This window comes from Pristis pectinata, chromosome 15, assembly GCF_009764475.1.
Source record: "Pristis pectinata isolate sPriPec2 chromosome 15, sPriPec2.1.pri, whole genome shotgun sequence".
NCBI lineage: Eukaryota > Metazoa > Chordata > Chondrichthyes > Rhinopristiformes > Pristidae > Pristis > Pristis pectinata.
The window spans coordinates 1,135,966-1,157,242 of record NC_067419.1 but is presented as its reverse complement, the minus strand read 5'-3'; the positions used below and the strand labels follow the sequence as shown (position 1 = coordinate 1,157,242).

General features: G+C 44.8%; 1 protein-coding gene across 1 annotated transcript; it reads left to right on the top strand.

The window, feature by feature from the left end:
* The first annotated feature begins 3,793 nt into the window (after positions 1-3,793).
* On the top strand, positions 3,794-19,777 carry LOC127578321 (SIN3-HDAC complex-associated factor-like). The gene is given in 8 exon segments (XM_052030220.1): positions 3,794-3,910; positions 7,483-7,589; positions 10,205-10,364; positions 10,479-10,578; positions 11,975-12,045; positions 12,047-12,099; positions 14,238-14,388; positions 17,099-19,777. Coding segments are annotated over 6 exon segments (666 nt in total). The 5' UTR covers positions 3,794-3,910; positions 7,483-7,589; positions 10,205-10,236; the 3' UTR covers positions 17,262-19,777.
* The last annotated feature ends 1,500 nt before the right edge of the window (positions 19,778-21,277 follow it).

Below are 21,277 nucleotides of genomic sequence, written 5' to 3'. Positions count from 1 at the left end.
CAGAAATTGGATATGGTGATGCCGAGGAAGACTTACAGCTGAGGTCAATTGTTTTCAAGTTACACGTCGCTGAGGAGATTGCAATAGCTGAGTGGGAGAGTGCAGGAAAGATACGAGTGCCAGAGCTTTGGGCAAGTTGGATTTATAGAGGATAACAGACTACGGAAGATCTATCAGGAGATCATAAAAGAATCAGACCCATGTCTGTGTTGACAGCACTTTCAAGTCCCAGTTCAGGTAACCAAGGACAAAAGTGTGTTGATGTTTCACTACAGGGCAGAGGAGGACTACACTGTTGGAGACGTTCTTTTGAATGAGAAGTTAGCCAAAGCCCTGTCTTGTCATCTCAGGTAGATGTAAGAGATCCCATGGCATTATTTCAAAGAGCAGGGGTGTATTAGGGGTGACCTAATCAATAGTTAGGTGTCATTCGACAAAACAGATTATATGCTCATTGTTGTTGGTAGGATCTTGCTGGACAGAAATGGATTAATATACTACAACAGTGTCTACACTCCATTGACTGTAATACTCTATTGGATGTACTGGGGTTGTGACAGGCACTATATAAATGCAATTCTTTCTTGATTGAAGACCTGGGTTTTTAATCTGGTTTTGACTAACTTTACTCAAGGCAGTAACAGCAAAGGAAGCTATTCTCGTTTATATAAGCAGGTGCTAGAGAAGAGGTCTACACAGTCTCTCCATCAGACAGACCTGTCATCCCAGAAACAAGTCTGGTGAATCTTTGCCGTATTCCCTTTACAGCAAGTATATCATTTTAGGTAAGGAGAAAAGAAATTGTACGTAATACTCCGGTGTGGTCTCACCAAGGCCCTACGTAATTATAGCAGGATATCTTTTTCCCTGTATTCAACATACGATTGCCTTCTCATTGCCTGCTACACCTGCATGTCAGCCTTCAATAACTTATTTACAAGGATATCCAGATGTCCTTGAACATCAGTTTCCCAGTTTATCACCATTCTAAAATTACTCTGTATTTGTTTTTCTACTGGTGAATAACCTCACATTTTTTCACATTGTTCATCAGCCAAGTTGTTGCCCCCACACAGCCTCTCCACCTTCCCTTGATGTCTCTCTGCATCCTCATCACCACTCATCTTCCCACTAAGTTTCATATTATCAGCAAACTTAAACGCTTTACCTTTGATCTCCTCAGGCAAGTTGTCGATATAGATTGTGAACAACTGGGGTCCCTAGCGCCGATCCCTGCAGTACTCCACCAGTCATACTTTATCAAGGACCATATACTCCCACTCCTTGGAGGAACACAGTGGGTCAGGCAGCGTCTGTGGAGGGAAATGTTCAGTTGATGTTTCGGGTCGAGACGGCATCTGGACTAAAAGATAGAGGGGATTTAGCTGGTATAAAGAGGTGAAGGAAAGGGGTGGAGCAGGAGCTGGTAAGTGGCAGGAGGATCCAGGGGAGGAGAAGCAAGTCTGGGTGTGAATGTGGTCAAAGTGCAGCAGGGATCACAGAGGGGGAGCAGTGAGGGTGGGTCTCACAGAACTCCCGTCGAAGAGAGGAGGAGAACTTCCTCAAAGTTGGCACACCTTGAAGAGACTGCAGTGGAGTAGCAGAATGGAGACACAAGAGAATGCAGACCTCCAGCATCTCGTTTGTTGCTCCAGATTCCAGCATCTACAGTCTCTTCTGCACTCCTGCTCTTTGATTTGTGTCTGTTATCACGGTCTTAATCCACACTAATATATCACTTCTAATTCCATGTACTTGTTCACCTTCCTTATCAAAAACCCTCTGAAAATCCAAATACATCCCTTTCATTGGCTCTCCCTCATCCTACCCCACTTGATATATCCACAAAGAACCCCCACAGATTAATCAAACATTATTTCCCCTTCAATACATTGACTCTGCTCAATAATATTATTATTTTCGAAGCACTTTGATAGCACATCCTTTATCAAAGATTCCAGGACTTTTTCCAGATACCAATATCAGGCTCACAGGTCAGTTGTCCCGTTTTCTCCCCCATTCCTTTCTTAAATACTGGGGCATATTTACTACTCTTCAATCCAAGAACCACTCTGAAGTCTACGGAATTTTGGACGATTATAATCAGACCACACACTGTCCCTACAGCCACCACTTTCAAAACACTAGGATGTAGGAATTCAGACCTTTTCTTTAAGGAAGAGGTTTACTTACATAATTATCTTTCATTCAGAATATTTACATTGTTCTCAAATTAAAATACGACCATGCTTGTCCAGCCCCTCTGGCACCCACTAGTCCCGTAAGGCCTCCAGAGAGCCAGTGGACACCGTGCACCCTCTCTCCAGGGAAACCTGGGCACGTATGCTTCCTTCATGCCACAAAACAAATTTCATGACATACAAGTCAGTGGTAATAAACCCGATTGCCGTATCAGAGGTCTTATAACGGTGTAATGGAAGCCCTCCTCGAGCCTGGTGGTACATGTTCTCATGCTTTTGTATCTTCTGCCCGATGGAAAGGGGGAGAAGAGAGATTGACCAGGGTGGGAAGGGTCTTTGATTATGTTGCCTGCTGTCCCAAGGCAACGGGAAGTGTAGACAGAGTCAGTGAGGGGAGACTGGTTTCTGTAATAGACTGGGCTGTGTTGACAACTCTCTGCAATTTCTTGTGGTCTTGGAATAAACATTACTTATCTTTCAATGGGCTTTATCTTCTATTCTCTCTCCCAATGCAGCCATGGCTCATTGACAGCACCCTCCACGTTGGCCCTGAAGCTTGTGAGTTCAAACCTCACTCTTGGAGATGTGAGCACTCGTGGAGATGTGAGCACTCAGTTGTCCCGTTTTCTCCCCCATTCCTTTCTTAAATACTGGGGCATATTTACTACTCTTCAATCCAAGAACCACTCTGAAGAAACCTTGCAGAAACGAAGGAGTGCTTTCAAACGAGTTGTTAAACTGAGACACAGAGGAACCTCAGCTGGGCATGAAAGTTCTTGTGGGACTATTCTGAAAACAGCGGAGTTTTCCTGTTTACCGAGCCAAAACTAACCCTCCAGGCCGACGCTAAAGCAGATAATCTGGGAGTTATGTTTCTGTTTATGAAATCTTGCTGTGTACAAATTGTTGTTTCCTGCCTTGTCCCAGCGCTTAGTCTTTAAATATGGATACCGAGCATCGCGACACCCCGATCTGTATAACAGCAATTATTTCCCAAGCACTTCCTTTAAAATTTACTTCTAGAAATAGGAACACTTAGAGGAAAACAAAATCTTTTAAATTTCTCCACCAAGTATACACAATGTATTTTCCTATCGTTGAGCTGCCATTGTCAGCATCCGATGAAACAAAAACTCCGGCTCCCGGGGAAAAGAAAACACGACAAATCAACCCTCAACACGCATGATTGACCGAGCCCCGCGATCCACAATTTCCTGCCTTTATGTGACACTGCTCCCTACCCAGTGTCTGTGTGGCTGGGGGGGGATCCCTGCACAATACCCCAACACTGATGCACACAAGGCTGGCAAAGTGCAAGAGGTGAGCCGTGCACACTTCTTTCAGGCCAGCCCTTGCACTTTCTTAGGGGTATGGGGGGAAATCCTGAGGGCTCCCCATTCACCCACCCACTCCTCCTCCTCCCTCTTTCCATGCACAGTGCAAACATCCTGTGACGTCTGGGTGCAGGTGGGCGGGGCGGCCGCATTTCCCGCGTTCCTCTCTTCCCTTATTTGGCTTTGAAACTGACATCATCGTCCCGATGCAAATGAGTTTGATTCAAGAGATTTCAAAGGCTTGCAATTCACGCCTGCGCGGAGCGGAAGCTGTTTCACCCCCCTCCTCCCCTCCCGGACAGAAAGGCGAAGCGGTCGCGTTACCTACATCAGCAACGAGGTTGTAAAAAGAAAGTGAAGTTCAGACTGCTCTGGGTGAGTGCGTTCTTTTAAAAAAATTAACAATCTATTCCCGGGTTAGCGCGGCGAGGTTTTCTCGCTGCATTCCGCTGCCAAGTGCCGCCCGTGTGTTTGGTTGTAAACTTTTGATCCTGTTGGAACATCATGTTTGCAACAATGAGCAGCGCTGAGAACGTGGGCGCCCACCGCGCTGCAATACGGAACCTTTCCTGGATCCCTCCTGTTACCGATTCCAAACAGCCTGTCACAGCCTTCCCTTCCTCCGCGACACCCCCCCCCCCCACCAAAGAAAAAGTTTTATCTATTAGATTTGGTGTTGTTTTATCTGTTAGCTGGCAAAGAAAATAACATTTCTCTCCACCCCCCTGGCGTGTTCTTACTCCCCGCCACAGTGAACAAGACTTGCTCTTGCATTATTAAATAATCCTTTGTTAGGTTCAGAATTAATTGCGGATTTTTAAAAAAATGTTTGTATGGCAAATCCTACGATTTAATTAAGGACGAACTTTGTGCGCTTCTGGAAGTCTGGCTTCGTATTTTTTTCTCTCTTTGGTGATGGCGTCATGGGGAACTTCAAACAAATCCACTTTTATTTTTGTGTCTGTGGTGGGGTGTGAGGAAGGGAGGAGGTGAAATAACAGGGAGCTCGGGAGGGTGGGGGGCAGGAGGGATGCGTTTGGGAGAAGGTGAGGTGTTTTTGTCCAGGAGCTGCCTCCCGATGTGCGGAGGTGATATTGCACGTAGGCAAAGCTGCACGCTTGAGACTGAAAACAAAGGGCAGCGTGGATCCTCGCAGTGTATAACACATGGGGAGACGTGCGGCGTCTATCCATCTCCCAATTCGCCTTCTACTTTATCGTCGCGTTGCATTTAATTCCCCCCACTTCCCACTATGCAACCATTGTCCACTCGGAAATATTTGAGCCTCCTGACAACGTGTTTTAATTGTATGTGATTTTTTTTCCACGTCACACCGTCCCCACGTTTTACTGTTAATTCGCCTCGGTACACTCATAGCAGCAGATGCGAATTACTTTTGATCCGGTGTTTGTGTTGCACGGCTTCCGGTGCAGGAGGGGGTGGTGGTGTTTGTTGATGAATGCCTTCTTTTTGTTGATAAGAAAGTATTGGCTTTTGCCTGGGCCATGTTTTGGAGATTTCAGCGTGTGCGGGAAGAAGGGTTTGTGTGCGCAGTTAAAACACACACACACACACACACACACACACACATGCCCCAAACAACAGCGAGCCATCGAATGCAATACAGGGGAAATGGTTTACACTGGGATTTCATTTTCGATGTATTGCGCACCAGTTTAGAAAACGCGGGTGATTGATACTCAGTAGCATCTGTTGTATTGAGAGAGCAGACTGTTTGTCTGCACGAAATTGGGTCAGTTTCCTCATACGCCACTGTAATGGACAAGACACGGGCGAGGATGGGGCGGGTTTACCATCCGGCTCGGGTTGGGTTTAAATGAAAGGCTACTCCTGTTTTTAGAGCGTAGGAGTAGAGTTTGTGGTCAGTACTTGATGCTTGGACTACGTTAGCGCGTTTTGTGCTCAATAAATAGGAGATGCCATTAACCTGATCCCTTTCCCAAAGCTCCAAAAGGCCGCCTTAATTCTCTGGATGTTATTTTTAGGCAGCTCTTTCTGTGTTGAGAACTGGGTGCTGTTCAGAATATCTCGCCAACAGCCCGGGGAATTAAATATCCCTCTGGAGGAATGTTCAAAATGAAAACGAGGGGAATCCGATTCCGCTGTTGGGTGGGCGCAGATTTCGGGTAATTGCAGAGAGAATCTTAAGGGAAGTGAAGAAAGTTGTTTTGTACAGTGGGGTGTTGACGGCCTGAATGTCAGATGTAGGTTCATTGTGCCTTTCCAAAGCTGGGAAGGACACATCATTGGGGAGTTGTGGGATTAATTGGGCGGTTCTGGAGGGATAGCTGAGCATCCCTTGCTTCGGATTTGCCCATGTGCGTTGCAGTTTCTCATCCTCGGGTTCTAGTTCCCCTTGCCCTCACTTCCTCTGGCCTTACAACTCTCTGGGACCCGCCCTCCCCTGGTTCTGACCGTTGTGGTTGCTTTGCTTTACTTCCCTTCAATGGCCGCTATGACTTCAGCCTGAAGCCAGGGATTTCCCCCTCCAAGGCACCTTCAGCCCTCTCTGAGAGACGAGGCACTGTTTAAAAGCAAGTTGTTCGGCCAGTTTGGAGCTTGCCTGTCCTGACAGCTCCTATGCTCTGGCTGGTAACCCTCCTTTGAAGCACCTTGGACTGTTGTATTGTGTCGAAGTGCAATAAAGGCACATTATTATTGATGGTGTTATAGCCATGATTTTGGTGTGGTCCAATGTGATGTCCATCCTAACTGCAATGCGAATATAGATTTTGTTTGTTGGTTGAGCGAGGGTAAACCTGGAGCAAAAGTGCCCTCCGCTGAGCTGAAAAGCAGTTCTGATTACTGTTTCCTTGGCATGTTGGTGGGTGACTTGGGTTCCCAAAGCTCTGCATCACTGGGCTTTTTCTGTGCGGTGCCTGAAGCTGTTGCAGACTAATTCATAGAGACAGATCTGTGATTAGTCAACAGCTCTCATGGTTGGATTATGCAACCACCAAGATGTCGGAAAACCAATTAAGTCGATCATGTTTTTATCATCTAGATATTCCAAAGTCCAGGTGTGGCAGTGGCCTTCCAGCTCATTATCCATTTTCATGAGTAGTTGCTTGAATGAGTTAATCGTGCAGAGAATTAACTGCACAGAGGGGGCTATCTGGTCCATCTATTCACTGCTAGCATTTATAGTCCTCACAAACCACCCTCCACTAATTACCTTAGATTCTTCCAATTTATTCTTGCCATCCTGCATGCACTTAAATGCACTAGTACTATCTGCTTCAACCTCTCCATGTGACGTATTTCTTGCCATTCTATATAAAGAAATCCTTCCTTTAATTTTTGTCTGTAACCACCTGGCATTTATGCCAAAGACCTTGTCAGAATTATTTCCCTTTGACCTGAAACATTAACTGTGTGTCTCTTCACAGATGCTGCCTGACCCGCTGAGTGTTTATGGTTTTTCTTGGTCCCAGATTTCCAGTATCTGCATTTTATTTTGATTTAGATTTCTGCCCAGTTATTCCAGGAGCAGTGACAAATGGGGAAAAAAATGTTGACACCATCCAATCAAATCTCTTTTTCTAATTTCAAAGGCATTATCGGGTCTTCGGTTCTCCAGAGAACCGGTGCCCTGGTCTGTTCAATCCTTCCTTCAGTTTCTTCCTAACTTCCTCTGCGCAGAGTCCCAAATCTCCTAACATTTGGGTGTACACATCAGCAAGTATATTCCTTGAATAGGACGGAGGTTTGACTGAAAATATTGTGGTGAAAGTCGGAATATTCATTATTTTATAAGATCTTGTACTGTTATTCACTTGTTTTGACCCAAAGCCCTTACCCTCCTGGGCCATTCTCTCAGAAATTTGGGATGGATGAGGAACATACAAGTCTTAAATCAGTATTTCATTTAATTTTCCCTTATCTCAGATGGCTGATACTAACAAATCTTGGTATTCTGATTTAAGATACTGCTGAGTTGACAGTCTAGCAAGCAAGAGTGCTAAAAGCAACTCATAAGAAGCCTTCAGGACCACTATATTCAAACAGGACAACAGCAACTGAGTACGTAACAGTAAGTAGAACTGGAATACTCTATGACTGTCTAGTTCACGACCACATCTGAACTTCAAGGTATATTTTGAAGATTGTACCTTAAGTCCTTCAAGACTTAACAAAAGAATTTGAAAACATAATGTGAATTAAGAGAAATTGCATTTATATAAAGCCACAGGAATGTCCCAAAGCACTTACATGAAGTACTTCCGAGGTGTAATTTTTGTTGCGATGCAGCAGCCAATCTACATATCACAAGTTCCCACAAACACAATAGAATAGTCTATGGAAAAATCAGGACGAGAATTAAATGTTGCTTGAAGTAACACATGGAAAAGGTGGAGAGAGTTGGGAAAAGGGGAGATTGGAATTGCTGTACTTATGCTGTCAGTAATAGATCGACAGCATAAATCCCAGGCAGGGATAATAATACGGCCGGAATATTAATTACTTTGCTTCTGTATTCACAGGAAAATGGATTAAATGGACATGGTATTGGAAGTTGAGATTAGAAATGATTGATCAAAGCATATTTTACAAGAGGTGAAATGTTAAATAACCAGTCAAACTCAAAACAAACTAATAAAATTGTCACAAACTGTTCGTAAAAAAACTCAAAGGATAAAATCCCTAATTTGCACCCTCACATTTTAAAAGAATCTAGGGAATAGATAGCAGTTGTACTATTAGGCACATTTGATAATTTGTTAGAAAAAGGTCTGATAACGGCAAATAATTAATGTTACACTGAGGGAGGGCACTAGAATTTGTTCATAGAGTGAAAGGCTGTCCAGTTTTGTATTGGTAGGATTCCTATTACAGGAGAAAGTAATAAAACATCCAATATCATGAATAGGCAGGGTGGATTTCAGAGGGGGAAGTTAATTGACCGAGTTGATTGAATTCTTTGATAATGGTGATGGTGTGGTATATCTGGATTTTTAAAAGGTTCTTGAAAAGGTATAGCAGAATTAACTAATGAGACCAGACCTCGCATGGTCGGGGAACAAGTGGCGTAATGGGCAACTATATCGAAAACTGTGTGAGGTTAGAGAATGGCAGAACATAGCAAGTGCGGTCTGGTGGTAATCACTGCAAAAACTGTAGTTGATCACTATTTCTATTAATGATTTAGGCCAGCTTCAAAGATGCAACTTCTTAACTTAGGAGTCTTGTTGAATTTAGCAAGTGGTGGCACTTTATTACTGAGGAGGACCACAACAAATGAGAAGTAGGCATCATTTACCCTTGCAGGAGGAAATGTGTTCCTTGGAAGTGGGAATCTAAGTGAGGTAAAGGGATAGTACTTCACATGCGGTGACAGAGGTTAATTAGGCCATAAATATAAACCAGACTCTGGTTTTACTTTTTAAGGCTTAGAAATGAAAGTAACAAAGATGAGCTAAATGATTTGTGCATTGGGTGGACCACAAAGTACAGTGCACAGTATTAATAGGATATGGAGGCAGTGGAGAGGGTCAGTAAGAGATTTACAAAGATGATACCAGAAGATGATTGTCAGGAAAAGATGCACATGCTCGTTCTCTTTCAGTGAAGCACACGAGGGAGTGATCTGACAGGGAGCAATAAATTTGGGGTAGCTTTTTGAGCAGCAAGCTTGTTCGCACATGTGAAAGAGGAAAACTAAAGGCATTCAGTGTCAGGTGATTGCAAATGAATCAAATGGAGAACCTGGAAATAACCTGACAGCAGTAAGGATGTGAAACTCTCCCGTGGGGAGTGCTTGAGTCATTGAGTACAGATGCTGCAAAGGAGAAGCCAGGTCTGTAGGTAAGGAGAATGGGAGGGCACTGGTTATGGTGATGGATTGGCAATTACTTGCTCATTAAAATGTAGCTGTGAAGGAGTTTGCATCGAAGGAGGAAGATGTAACACCTCATCCAAAAGTAGTTACTTCCTGCAGTGCAGCACTCCTTTAGGACTTCACTGGGAGTGTTAGCCTGTTGATCCCTGGAGTCTATAGGGATGAGCTTGAACACAAGACTTGGTGCAATTCAAGTGGGGTGCCTGCTGCAGCCAGAACTTCAAAGAGATGGCAAAGTTAAACACCACAGGGCACAGAGATTGAAGAGTTTGGAAGCTGGTTCCTTTTCACTAGATGCACGGTGCACTCTGAAGCCACTTCCCCTGCATCCTTACACTTCAGAGCATGTGGAACGTACATCGCACTGGTTATGAGGAAGCAGGACTGTTCTGCCACTGCAGTATTCAGCAATTGATTAGGCTCATCTTACACACTGTCCAGCTTTGTGATAAAGGAAAGTCGTGAAACAGCCCAGTGAGATTAAAGTGCGAATAGCCGATGCAGCAACTGAATGGATTCAAGAAGAGAATTCTATTGAAATGTATAAAATTCAAAGGGTGGGACTGGCTCACCTGTACAGAGAATCTAGATCTTGTGGGTACTCTCACAAGTGCCCACACCTCTCCATCTTGCATGTTCAGTCTGCAGAATAAATCTGCTCCTCTGCCATTACATTAGCTCTGCTTATTTAAGTCAAACACATGGGCTCCTACAGGCACTGTGGCTGATGACGATTTAATCTGAAATCACTTTTCCCAGCAACAGTTTTAAGTTGCCTTGAGTGTGAATGTTTGAACTCTGGTTTTCAGGTCTCCTGCTTTGGTTCCGAGTTGGCCACAAGATGTTTGGCTTCCACAAGCCCAAGATGTACCGGAGCCTGGACGGTTGCTGCATCTGCAGAGCCAAGTCATCCAGTTCACGGTTCACTGACAGCAAGCGCTACGAGAAGGACTTTCAGAGCTGCTTTGGGTAAGTGTAGGGAAAACCAAAACAACACATCCAGTGAAACACAATCATTTTGTGGGTGAAGGCGGTCAGGTCAGATTGGCTTATTATTCTCTTCTGCTTCTTTGCATCTCTAAGGTTGAATGAAGCCCGCTCAGGAGAGATCTGCAACGCCTGTGTGCTCCTGGTGAAACGATGGAAGAAGCTCCCGGTGGGCTCCAAAAAGAACTGGAATCATGTAAGTATGGAGCAGAGTCCTGAGCGGGCACAGGAAGTGAGGGAAAGGTTGGGTAAAGGCTTACTGAAATGTTACATTCATTCTGACGTTGGCTGAACAGATGGGACTTGTGTGCATGTGTGTGTCTACGTGGCCCTTGTTTGTATGTACGTGTGTACTCTACTGACTGCATTGCCTTTGTTGCACATCAAAATTCAGCTACCTATTTGTGCCACACACGTTACACGGTGCAGATTTAGTGCTTGAATTGCTAGTTCCATTTTCTTCTCATTAAGTGGTAAATGCACCTTAAACGTTTACTTTGGGTAGACACGAGACTGCGGATGCTGGAATCCGGAGCAAAAGACAAACCTCTGGAGGAACTCAGAGGGCCAAGCAGCATCTATGGAGGCAGAGAGATGGTTGATATTCATAGAATATTACAGCACAGTACAGGCCCTTCAGCCCACAATGTTGTGCCAACCTTTTAACCTACTCTAAGATCAATCTAACCACTCCCTCCCACATATCCCTCCATTTTTGTATCATTCACGTGCCTATCTAGGAGTCTCTTAAATGTCCCCAATGTATCTGTCTCTACCAGCACCCCTAGCATATATTTTGGGTAGACACCCTGTATCAGGCAGTTTGGGTAGTTTATTGGTAGTAGCAAATAAGTGGAAGCCTGATGCTTTGGTTCTGATTTGACATCTAGTGAGGTACTTGTGTAAGGTGACTTGCCTCCCCTGGCCTGTGAGTGTGGGAGTCCATATAACCCCGTCCCATAGGTAGAAGGATGGTTTTGGTCACAGCAGGAGTGTCCATGGTGTTTGTCAGCCTGTGAAACCTTGTGCCATTTTCTCCAGAGGAAGACTGTGAAATTAAATAAACATTGATACTGCCAGCTTAACACATAATTAAACTTTTCTACAGTAAAACTCCCAACAATCCAGCATCCAATTGGTCATTAGTCTGAAATGTGATCCAGGACTCTCAAGGTATAAGTGGGTTTTCCTGGCAGAGGTGGGAATCTGGAGTGAGGCTTTTGCCAGGGGTCCGGACTGTGGGTTGTGTGTGTGACTGGTATTGAGGTCTGGAACACCATGGGGTTAGGAAAGTGGGTAGGTATATTCCCATTCCCTTTAAACTCAGTTCGCTGGAAATATACCGCTGTCTGACATTTTAAAAAAAAAGTGAAGTAAAAGTGTGTTTGGGTATTGGCAGTAACATCCAATGCTCTGGAAAATCTACTGGACTGAGGGTGCCAGATTTTTACTGATACTGCTTCAATGTTCCCTCCCCAATGAAGTGTATAATGTTACCAGTTTCTTCTGTAATGTTCCCAACACTCTTGGACTGAGGTCAAGACAGTACGGGGAACTCCTAACCAAATGCTGGTGGCTGCTGTTTCTTGCAGGTGGTTGATGTCCGTGCAGGACCAAGCTTGAAGACGGCTTTGAAACCGAAGAAGGCAAAATCCTCACTGGGAGCAGAATAAAGCCAGTCAGATCAGCAAGATCCAGAAAGAGCTGAAACGTCAGAGTAAGTGTGTGTTCTGATGTTTCACTTTCCAGCTATTCCTCTTCAAGGTGCAGTTTGCAGACAAGCTTGTAAAGGAGGTGCTAACATCTGCGGCTATCTCGACTCCAGCTGCACCGAAAGCCCCAGGACATTGTATGTGTCCCTTGGGCTGCAACTGCCCTTGGCTGCTTCACCTCTGAACTCCCCCACTTCTTGTAAAGTCGGACGTTGGGCTGTTAACCAATGATTATCTCTGCCAAGGAAAGAGCCAACCTCTTCAGCGTCACCAAGCTTCCCATGTGGGTGCTGATGATCTCCAACAAGAGGTCCAGCCAGTTTGCTCAATGTTTCAGGCAGAGCCTCTCAACGTTTGCTACTTCCTTACCACCTGTCAAGAAACTGTTTTCCTTTCTTCCGACCAAATGAACAACCTCCTCTTTCCCTACATACTCCACCTGCTGCTTTTTGCTCACTCACTTCACCTTCATTTTCACCTTGTAACTCACTCATCCACTTCGTCATGTATCTTAAGCTTAGCTATATCACACCTGGTCTGTTGGTCCAGCATTAATCTGGGTTGTAAATGGCTGAGGCCCCAGCACTGCTGCACTTGCAGCCATTTACTAATCTGCAGAGGGTCCATTTATTTATAATTCTGATCTGTATCCTTTATCCATATCTCTTAGTGATATTTATAGAGACTTGCCCTCCACTCTGCAGTATGTCTGCAGAAGGTTACACTGGCCGACTGTTTGGATATGCTGGTGAGGAGTAAAAGGTGGCCCTTCAAGCCTGTTCTGCCATTCATCATCATCATTGCTGTCTTTCTACCTCGACATCATCTTCCTGCACTATCCCCAAGGCGTTTGATTCCGTTAATATCAGAAGTCTATTGATCTCCTTTTTGGTGGGGGAGAAAACCTCTGACTGAGCCTCCACAGCTGTCTGGGGTATCTGTCACCCTCTGACTGAAGACGTTCTCCTTGACTCTTAAATGATCTGAACCTCATTCTGAGACTGGCCCTGATTTGCACTTCTCAGCCAGAGGAAACATCATCCTGTCACACACACACCCTGTAAGAATTTTCCAAGTTTCAATGACAGCTCTTCTCATTTTTATAAACTCTTGAGGATTTGTGCTTTGTCTACTCAATCTCTCCTCGTAGGACCAAACTGCCAACCCTGGGACAGTCTGGAGCACCTCCTTTCCACTCCCGATATGGCAAATATTTCCTTTTTAAATAAAAGACCAAACTGTCCACTTGACTCCAGGTTGTAGTCTCATCAAGTCCCTATGCAAATGCAATGAGAATTACAAATGTTGCAGTAAGAGAGACCTGGATTCTTCAGAGGATTCAAGTACAAGAGCATTATTGGTTGGGCCTCAGATGAAGTATCTCATATCTTGGGAAGGACATTGAGGCTTAGAGACTGTGTAGAGGTGATTTACAAGAATGTTATGAGGGGCATCTGTTCTTATTTCCTATAACTTTAGGAGCAGAAACTGACATTGTACTTTTAATTTCTGATCCACTTAAGCAATCCTGTGCCCTGCTGGACAGGGACTGCAACTCGAGGATGTTTCCTGGTGCTGTTTTGAGGGTGGGATATTATTATGGTTTGTAGTTTGATTGACATTTCCACAGCCACACCTGGGTGAAGATCTGTGGTGCCCTGTGAACACTTGATACACAGATACTAGAATTGTTGTATAAGGGTGTATCCTTGAGTTACATTCCCCGTCCAGCAGAGCACTGGAATGGTAAGAGATAAATAAGGAAAGATTCAATGAATAGGGAGAACTTCTTCCACCTTCTGGAAAAACACTAGCGAGAGAGAGAGATGTAAGAAGTATCAGGGAAGATGAAGAGAATTCTTTTTTCACGCAATAAGTTATGTTGGGGGGGGGGGGGGAACTGACCTGATCTGCCCTGTCAGTTTTGATTTTTTTTAAATGCCCATTCACAATGGGCAGAGTGGCTTTCTTCTGTTGAAATGAGAAAGGTGTGATCTGATTGAATGGTGGAAGGGACTCGGGCATATTGCTTCTGCTCCTTTGTTCTCGATGATTTACACGGATTGGGATTTGAAGCATTGCTAGCATTAACGATATACTAATTGATTAACTAATAGTAATAATTTTCTCTGCTTGACTGCAGATTCGGATGCCCACAGTACCACCTCCAGTATGTCTCCTGCACAGTCTCCCTGCTACAGTAACCACTCAGACGAGGGCTCTGACACAGAGATGGCATCGGGGTCCAGCAGGGTGCCCGTCTTCTCCTTCTTAGACCTCACGTACTGGAAAAGGTAGACTCAACACTTCCCATTTGCCGCATCCATACCTTGCATTGCCATTACCTCAGCCATTCAATGTAGTGCAGATCGAGATGTGTTTACAGGAGCTCCCCTCATGTATGAACAGGTCACGTTGCTGAAACCCATTCATAAGTCTACATGTTTGCAAGTCACATCATGTTTGGGGACCGAGGGTGAATGATTGCTGTCTCCATGGGGTGGGATCAGAAAGGGATTATTGATAATTGTTGGGAAAAGGAGCAGGAAAAGAAGACAGATCACCATCTGTGGCCACCTTTTGGGACGTTGGCGAGTGGCTGGGAACTTCTTGAAACGTTATGCCATAATTTAAATTCCATTGTTTTAGTGCTTTATTTAACAAATGGGTCATTTTAACATTATTACGTCTGCAGATGCTGCAACAAATGAAATACCTGGTGTTTAAACTGCTGAAGGAGGAACTGAAAACAATGTATGGGTTTAAATCTATGTTGTTGTGAATTTCTTACTGGGTGCAATTTGGGTAGCCGTTTGTAAGTTGGACGTTCCCACGCTAGCGAGTGGGTGTGATGCAGGAAACGTCCCCCCCCCCCCCCCAACATGTTCAACATGTTTCAGTGACACAGTTTTGGTAAGCAGGGGAAGTCTTAAAGGGCGAGAGAAGCAAGAATTTTAAAAACACAGGATTCTTGAAATCTGGAATTAAACAGAAAGTGAACACTCAGTGGGTTAGGGAGCACTGTAGACAGAGAAACAGTTAACATTTCTGGTCACTTGCTAAATATTTCAACACTTTTCTTTGCAAGTTATTCTTATTTCCTGAACAGTTGTCATTCTCCAACAACATCAGATTATCACATTGCATCTGCTAGGACCTGGTGTGAAATTGGCTGCCTTTTTCCCATCATCAATGGCAATACTCCAAAAATACTTCCATCAGCTGTGAAATCCTTTGGAATGTCCTGAGGCAGTTAAAAGTGATCATTTTAGAGTCACAGAGTAATACAGCACAGAAACGGGCCCTATAGCCCAACTCATCCATGGTGTCCATTTGCCTGCATTTGGCCCATATCCCTCTAACCCCCTTCTATCCATGAATTTATCCAACTGTCTTTTGAATGTTGTTACTGTACCTGCCTCAACCACTTCCTCTGGCAGCTATACACCACCTGTGTGAAGAAGTTGCCTCTCAGGTCCCTTTCAAACCTTTCACACGTCACCTTAAATCTATGTCCTCCAGTTTCTAAGTTCCCCTTCCCTGGGAAAAAGACCACATTTGTTCAGTTATCTATGCCCTCAGGAATCTGTTTGACTTGTGATGTGGTCAGGACCACCTGACGGGCCTTCCTTGCCCTCCCCCCCCCCCCCTCCAGCTTACTGCTGCGGGTTCCTTGCTGCTGACTCCATCATAGCAAGTCAAGCTTTCACTTCCCATTTGGGAGAGTTTCCCCTCAGTATTGCGTTGGAGTGTCATCTGAGGTTAAGAGTATTGGTGTCTCTGGGGTGGGTTAGAACAACTTAGAACAGAGGTGGGAAGTCCTAGTCAGCCAAGGCTAATTTGGAACTGATGCAGAATTTTCCCTTTTTGTTTAAGCATTGATTGAGTAGAAGTATGTTACATCATCTGTTTACTAAATTCAAAATTTCTTTAAGTCTAGTGTAAAGGTCAGTAATAAGATGATACAGCAAGAAACGTGGTATTCAAGGTAATCACCATAGCCAGAACCCAACCTCCAAACTTTACCACAGTTTGCTAGTTTGGCTTGATTGGAAGTCCTCTTTTCGTTTTTAAAATTTATCTTCCATCTTTATAAACCAGAAGCTCATCCTAACTTAAACAAGGTGCATTCCCCCATCGTCTTCGGGCGGCTGCTGATGCTGCATGTTCAAAGTCCTCCACAGCCCTGTAACAGCTGGCACACTGTAAAGATTGTTGCCCCACTTCTGCCCACTCTAGCTTGCCCTCTTCCTCTCCATGCCACTGACAGCTGTACCTTCACCTGTCCCAGCCGTGGACTCTTCACACTGCTCCTTCAACCTCCCTCCTCTCTGTCTCCACTGCTGCTTCAAGCCTAACTTTGCCAAGTTTTTTGAGCTGGGCTAACGTTTATTTCTCTGGTGACTTCGCGAAGTGAAAGGAGATAATTCATTGTGTTAACGTGGCTTAGGGAGGTACTGTCGAAGGTGATTTGTCCCTGGTTCTTGTCTCCCTGGAAATTGCATCTTTCTTTTTAAATCTTTTTATTAATTTTCAAATTAGTGCAAAATAATATATCTAACATCAGTAATTATACATCTGGTGCAGAGAGATCAGGATAGCAATCATAATCACAAGGAGTTTAAAAAAAGTAATCTAGACCTCCCGTTCTCTTATTAAGTGGAACAAATACAAAAGGAAGATTGAAAAGAAATGAGATTTAATTATATGAAAGAAGAACCCCCAAATTAAAAAAAATATTGATGATAAACCAAGAAAAAAAACCCTAAAAACATATAAAAAAAACTGGACTGATATTTCTTCAATTAAAAAGAAAAAAATGTCGTCAACTCTGCTCTATTGCATTCAAGGGTTATTGAAAGGGATCTTGGACATTGCATCTGAGCAGGGTGAGATAGGAAATGTCAAGTTATGATGCTGCAAGCATTATGGTTTGTGTATCAGAGCTTAATACAGCAGCTGGACTTTTACTGCCCTTGTAAACCTGCTCTTTTTATTCTCAAGGCAAAAAGTCTGCTGCGGAATCATTTACAAGGGCCGTTTTGGAGAGGTGCTAATTGACCCTCATCTCTTCAAGCCCTGCTGCGCCAACAAGAAGAGAGTGACGGAAACTCCAGAGCAACAGGCGGTTCAGTCCCCCTCTGCTTCGAAAGATGATGAATGGTGAACTGGCTCATTCAGACAGAGGGAGGCATTGCAAAGATTGTGTTTGTCAGAAAGTTGGAGTGAACGGTAAAACCGCCCAAATGAACTGACCTGCCAAAAAGACTGACAATTCTCCTTTTAATTTTTCCTGGGGTTGGGAGACGGTAGGGGTGGGTGGTGTGGGAGGGAGGTGGGGTCAGTTGATTTGTTGTGTTTCTAAAAACAAAATCTGTAAATTGTTGTATATTTCCTGAGCTGCACGCATATTAAGTGAAGTGGAGCGTGCCTGTAAAGTGCTATTATTTAGGATTTATATCTTTTGATTAGTAATGGACTTTTCTCTTGTGCTGCGTGAGTGGGATTAGGAAAGTGAGTGAGCGTTGTAATATAGCTGCCACGTGTTTGGAAAGCATTAATTCTCTTGACTGTGGGTCGGCCGAGTAAGTTTTGCCCAATGAGTAGTTCAGCCATGTGGTTTTGAAAGGACTCCCAAATTTTGATGCCATGAGCATGCTCAGTTGTCCAAGATGCTGTATCAGCTGTTATTGAAGCTCACCATCCACTGTAGATTGGGAAGCGGGAAATGGAAGGCCCATTATCAACTGGAAGCTTTTCAGTTAGGCACTGTCCCAGTGGGAGCACTCTCGGATTGGAAGAGGAAGGGTTTGTTTGGCTTGTGGCAGCATCTTCTCTTCTCTCCCACCATCACTGCTTCCTGCCCCCCCCCCCCCCCAACTTCCTGACAGCTGAGGTGGTTGGAAGGGAGAAAGACAACCCCTGACCAATCAATGTAGCCTGGCCCATTCCAAAATGACCATGCGTAGCCAAGGAGAACAAGGGAAAGGATTTTCTCCATGTGATTGTGGCAGTCGGTTTAGCTGTTGTCATTTGCTCACCTTGTCTTGCAGTTTTGAGATATTTTCATTCTCCAGCATCTGGCAAATGGGTCACCTGATGGTTTCAATGGGGGAGGGTGGGGTGACCCCCTGTCTGCCAAATCAGCACTTGGGCATGATAGTGAAAATTGACTGAGCTTCTCTTCTTTACTTCTCTCCCCCCCCCCACCCCGACTCCCCAATCACCCATGCCCTGTTGGCTGACACTGTGGCAGAAACACTCCTCTGTACAACTGGACTTTACCAAAGCAGATCATCTTGTTAGCCCCACGTCCAGCAACTGGCTCTGCTGGTTGTGCCTCTTGCACTGACGTGTGAAGGGTGTTATGAGGTGAGAGCTGCTTTACTGGATCTCCCACTTCTAGGGGCAGCTGCTTGCAGCTGTGCTGTGCTGTGCCCGGCCACAAGGTTTGCCATTCTGTTTTTGATGTATTAAATGTTCAAGTTTCTCTCCCACCATCACCTGCCATTTTATCCCATCCCAAAGAGCCTTATTGTGCAGTCAATGTTCTTTTGCGCACATGTGAACCCAGGAGATCAGTGCTGATGTACTGTTTCAAAGTGCAAGGAAATTGTTCTCCTCCTTTTGTGCACACTTTGTCCAGCAGGGGCAGTGGGGAACCTCCCTTGACTTTGGGCCGCTGGAAATGTGTGGACAGAAACCACAACTTCATGGTTCATGCAAGTGTGGAAATGTGCTGTTTGAGGTTCCTCTTGGTTTTTCTTCACACAATCCCAGCCTCTGTGCTTCTGTGATACTGAGCACAGCTGTAAACTCCCAACCCAAGACTGAGAAACTTACTGTCTTCCCTGGTTGCCTGTCCTATCCCTATAACTAAATAAATTATTGTATTTAAATTAGGAGAGTGTAAAGGCAAGCTGAATGTCAGTACCGTCAGCTCCCTGGTCATTAGGGGCCACATATTTGCAAAGGCAGGGCTCTGGAGAGAAAAGCAGGGACGTGGGGCCAATTGGATAGCTGGTTCCAAAGAGTGGGCGCTGGTACGATGGGCTGAGTGAACTTTCTTTTGTGTAAAAATTGTTGAAAAGCCAGGGCAATCCAGTTCAAGCCATGAGCTACAATAAGGAGCTGAGATATCATATTGAGCTGTCAGGGTCACAGGTGTAACTGTCACAGGCAGGTTTCAGGGTGTCCGTATGTCCACGGTTTAGTTCCTGTCATTCCAACTGAGCCATTGTCAAAACATGAGGTGGAGGAACTACCCACTGAGCATGCTGCTGGTATTCATTGTCACGCTGAGGTTTTACTTTTGGGTCGTATTGTTTGCATGCAGGCACAGTCAGCATGTCGGGAAAGGGCGGGCAAAATTGTGCCGCTGACTTTGTCCTCGTGCCTGGGTTCGGGGCCGTTTCAATCCCGGCTGTGCAGCTTGTATGAATGTGAGCATGAGGTCAGATTCACTCCCAGAGCTTCCTTCCCTACCACTCTATTTATTATTATTTATTATTTTTCCTCTACAGCAGAAAACGCCACTGTCTCCTTTCCCTCCTTCACCTAGCTTAGTGCAGCAGGATGTATTTTAGTGATGCACTTTGTAACGTATTAGAGATCTATGGAGCCAGTTTTTTGTACTTTTTTTATACTGTTAATATTCTTCTACTCAAAAAATTTTTTATTAGTCTGAAATAAAGTAGACTGCTTTATAAAGAAGATTGTTGTGATTGTGGTTTCTTGTGCTGTGGTGCAAGGTGACCTAAAGCAAGCCGTGGATATCTGAGTCAGAAGGTCTGAGCCCCAACTCAGAGGCAAACACGAAACCCATGCTGGCAATCCAGCCCAGTACTGACAGAATTCTGTGCATTTGGAGGCACTCTCTCATCAGTGGAGGCATCGCATTGAAACCTCCACCTGTGCCCACCTATTCTTAAAGGAGATGATCATTCAGCCCATCGTTTTTGTTGGCTGGCAGGGCCATCCTATCGATCTCATTCCTCCACTGGTTTCCCTGTAGTCTATTCTCTCACTCTCTCGCTCATTAACACTTTCCTGATTCTCTCACCGACCATCTCTGCGTCGGGGTAATTTACAGCAAACAATCAACCTAACAAGCTGCATATTGTCGGGATGTGGGAGGACACTGAAGCCCCACACGGTCACAGTGAGAGAGTGCAAACTCCACACAGGCAGCGCTGGAAGGTCAGGATTGAACCAGGGTGGCTAGAGCCATGAGGCAGCTCCACTACCTGTGTCACCTCCTGAAGAGAAGTAAAAGATTAAAAGGCAGGATTCTGAAAACGGTACACCCTGGTGTTCTAGAAAAATTATCGTGACTAAACAGTGATGGCTAGAGCTCAGAATAAATATTTTTCCTTGCAATTTGTGGGATCAATGGATCTCAAGGTACCTGCTGCGTTTTCTCCCAAAGAAAACATTTGACGACACTTCACAAGACTTTCACTAGTTGGCGAAAATGCTGCAGGAATGCAGGTTCTTGCTCCTCACTGCTTGTTGCAGTAAAAAGTCACTACAACTGGTTCATTTCAGGCTGCCAAAAGCAACACCAGCCAATCTGCACTCTATCAGGTGGGTTATTGATGGCCATTGTGGCCTGATTGGGCAAAGGGACAGTCTTCATCTTGGCTGCTGGGCCAACCAGATATGGTCTCCTGATGGCTGAGTGATGCCATTCATAAATGTCACCAACATTTAGTTGCATGTTGAGCCCTGCCTTTGGGCTTCACCTCAAAAAAAAGTCCACATACCAGGTGGTGAGCAGATCCCAGGACAGTGTTGAGCCACACACATGATGCTGGAGGAACTCAGCGGGTCAGGCAGCACCTATGGAGAGAAATGGACAGTCTAATATGTTTCAGGTCGAGACCCTGCATCTGCTGGCTAGTCCCCTATGTGGATGGCAGCACAAGGAGCAAGCCTGAGAGAGGCTGGCGTTGGTATTAGCTCTTCTGTCCCGGTGAGGCTTTGGTTCAGCTGGCCTGGAGGAGAACAGCTTTGTTGCCTTTCCTGCATGTTGCCCACAGATTTTAGATTCTATTACTTAAAGCATGTCAAATCAGGGTCTGAAAGGCAATTCAAGTTACAAATCCTGAAACAGTTTGGATTTGGGGTGCCTGGGACTGGATTTTCCAGAAGCGGATTCACAGCCACCCTCCAATGAGCTTC